Source organism: Rhincodon typus, unplaced genomic scaffold, assembly GCF_021869965.1.
Source record: "Rhincodon typus isolate 14 unplaced genomic scaffold, sRhiTyp1.1 hic_rhity00005738, whole genome shotgun sequence".
In the NCBI taxonomy this organism is placed as follows: Eukaryota; Metazoa; Chordata; class Chondrichthyes; order Orectolobiformes; family Rhincodontidae; genus Rhincodon; species Rhincodon typus.
Window position 1 is genome coordinate 1 of NW_025971376.1, and position 1,956 is coordinate 1,956.

Here is a 1,956-nt window from a genome sequence, read left to right on the forward strand (position 1 = left end):
CTGTGTTCATCCAGCTCTACACCTTGTTATCACACTTTTCTCTAACCCTGGTTCCCCATATCTCTGACAGATCCCTACCCCACCACCACCAAGGAGCTGGTAAAATTCACCCCTGCATTTTCAATCAATTAACTTCACTTTGGGTATTAAGAGCATTTCCTGCTGTTCATATTGAAGCTAACTGCTGTGGGGCAGGTGGTTGAAAGAAAGAAGCAATAGATATTCTTGTGGGAATCTTCCAACTCACGACAAGAGTGAGGCTAGTCTAAGGCAGACCCAGGGAGATCCCAGTGAAATGGCAGGCCATAAGCTGATTGTACTTGCCTGTTTCCTGGAAGTGGCTGTGCTGTTGGGAGTTAAGGTGTCACTTGTCTGTTGGTGGCCAATGGATCCATCACTCTGGTGTTTGTTGCTTTCTGTCGGATCACTGTGGATGGGGTTGAGAAACAAGATCCTGCTGATCATCCAGTACAGGACAATGGCCAGGACCAGGGGAGCAATGTAGAACAGAATGAAATCAAGAAAATAAATGGGCAGGTAAAATTTTCGGGAGACTCTGTAGTCACATATCACCACGGTCATATCCTTGTAGCTGGTGTGTTTGATATCTAACAGGAAAAGCCACATCATACAGTAGAGAGAAATGAAAGCCCAGACTAACAGGATAATCTTTTTAGCTCTGGATGTCGTGCAGATAAACTGAGCTTTCATAGGGTGGCAGATAGCGATGTATCTCTCAATAGTGAATGCAGTTATTGAACAGGAAGACACATTAATGCCCAGGTATTGCAGGTAGGTGATGCTCAGGCAGCCCATGTAACCATAGACCCATGATCCGTAGATGGTGTTGGTGATGTTGGGGAGACCAGCAGCCATCAGCACCACCAAGTCAGCGACCGCCAGGCTTACCAGGTAACAGTTAGTCGGGGTTCGCATGTGTTTTGTGCTGAGGACCACAAAGACCACCAGCATATTGCCCACAATCCCGACTCCACACACCAGCAGGATGAGAGCCATGCTTGCTACTTGGTACTTGCGGCTGTGCTCTGTCCTGTTGCCAGAGCTGTCCCTCAGATGCTCCTCAAGGTAGGAAGTCAGATTCACCATGGCCAGTTGAAGCTTTGTCACTCTGTGTTTCTGGGACGGTGCTGTTGTTGAGCAGAATCAGCAATTTACCACATCTGTCCTGAACTGTAGTGAACACAAGGACCAATCAGTCCTTCAGTCACAACTAGAAAAAAGATTCAGTAAGGATAAAATGTGCCTGTATCATTCTCCTCACTGACTTCCAAAAGCATTTATAAAGAACATCATAAAGTATTTATTTTTATAAAAAAAACTTTGGTAATTAATTAGATGCATAATACTGTGTCCCACCCAATGATACCTGACCGGATGTTTAACTGAATTCAATTACACAGCTATCTTTTCACATTTATAACCAAAGTTGAAAGATGTGTGACAGACTAATTGGTTTAAACAGGATGGTGATAAAACAGTAGTCTTAGACAGAACAGAACACATACAGTGAAGATTAAGCCCTCCCAGGATCTCCAGAATGAACTCGGTTCTACACAGACTGACTTTTGAGAAGAAAAAAACACTGATGATAGGCTCCAGCACTAACAAACCGCTTTAACATTTCCCTGCACGTCCTCCATGCGGATTTAATTGAAAAATATCACCTCGAACTGAAATGAACACGGGGAAAGTTGTAACCACGTCCGGAATGCAGAACGATAGATATGTCTCCCAACACCTGCTACAGATACCTCACTAAAAATCCACACGCTCAAATTTTCCGAACTGGGAATGATTTCCAGTCTCGCTTTCTCCAACTCCCCTCAGTTACGAATCTCCTGACCAGGGCACACTCCATCACCTCCTGATCCACAAGTTATTAAGTACAGTCACATACACTTACATAACCAGACCTCCTTTTATCTTGGTGTTCCA

At 44.3% G+C, this 1,956-nt stretch overlaps 1 protein-coding gene across 1 annotated transcript; it reads right to left on the reverse strand.

The window, feature by feature from the left end:
* Window positions 1-324: 324 nt before the first annotated feature.
* LOC109936381 (thyrotropin-releasing hormone receptor-like) lies at window positions 325-1,107 on the reverse strand (the record flags this gene model as incomplete). The annotated part of the gene is made up of 1 exon (XM_048594076.1): window positions 325-1,107. A coding segment is annotated over exon 1 (783 nt), but the record flags the coding sequence as incomplete, so codon positions are not given.
* Window positions 1,108-1,956: the final 849 nt, after the last annotated feature.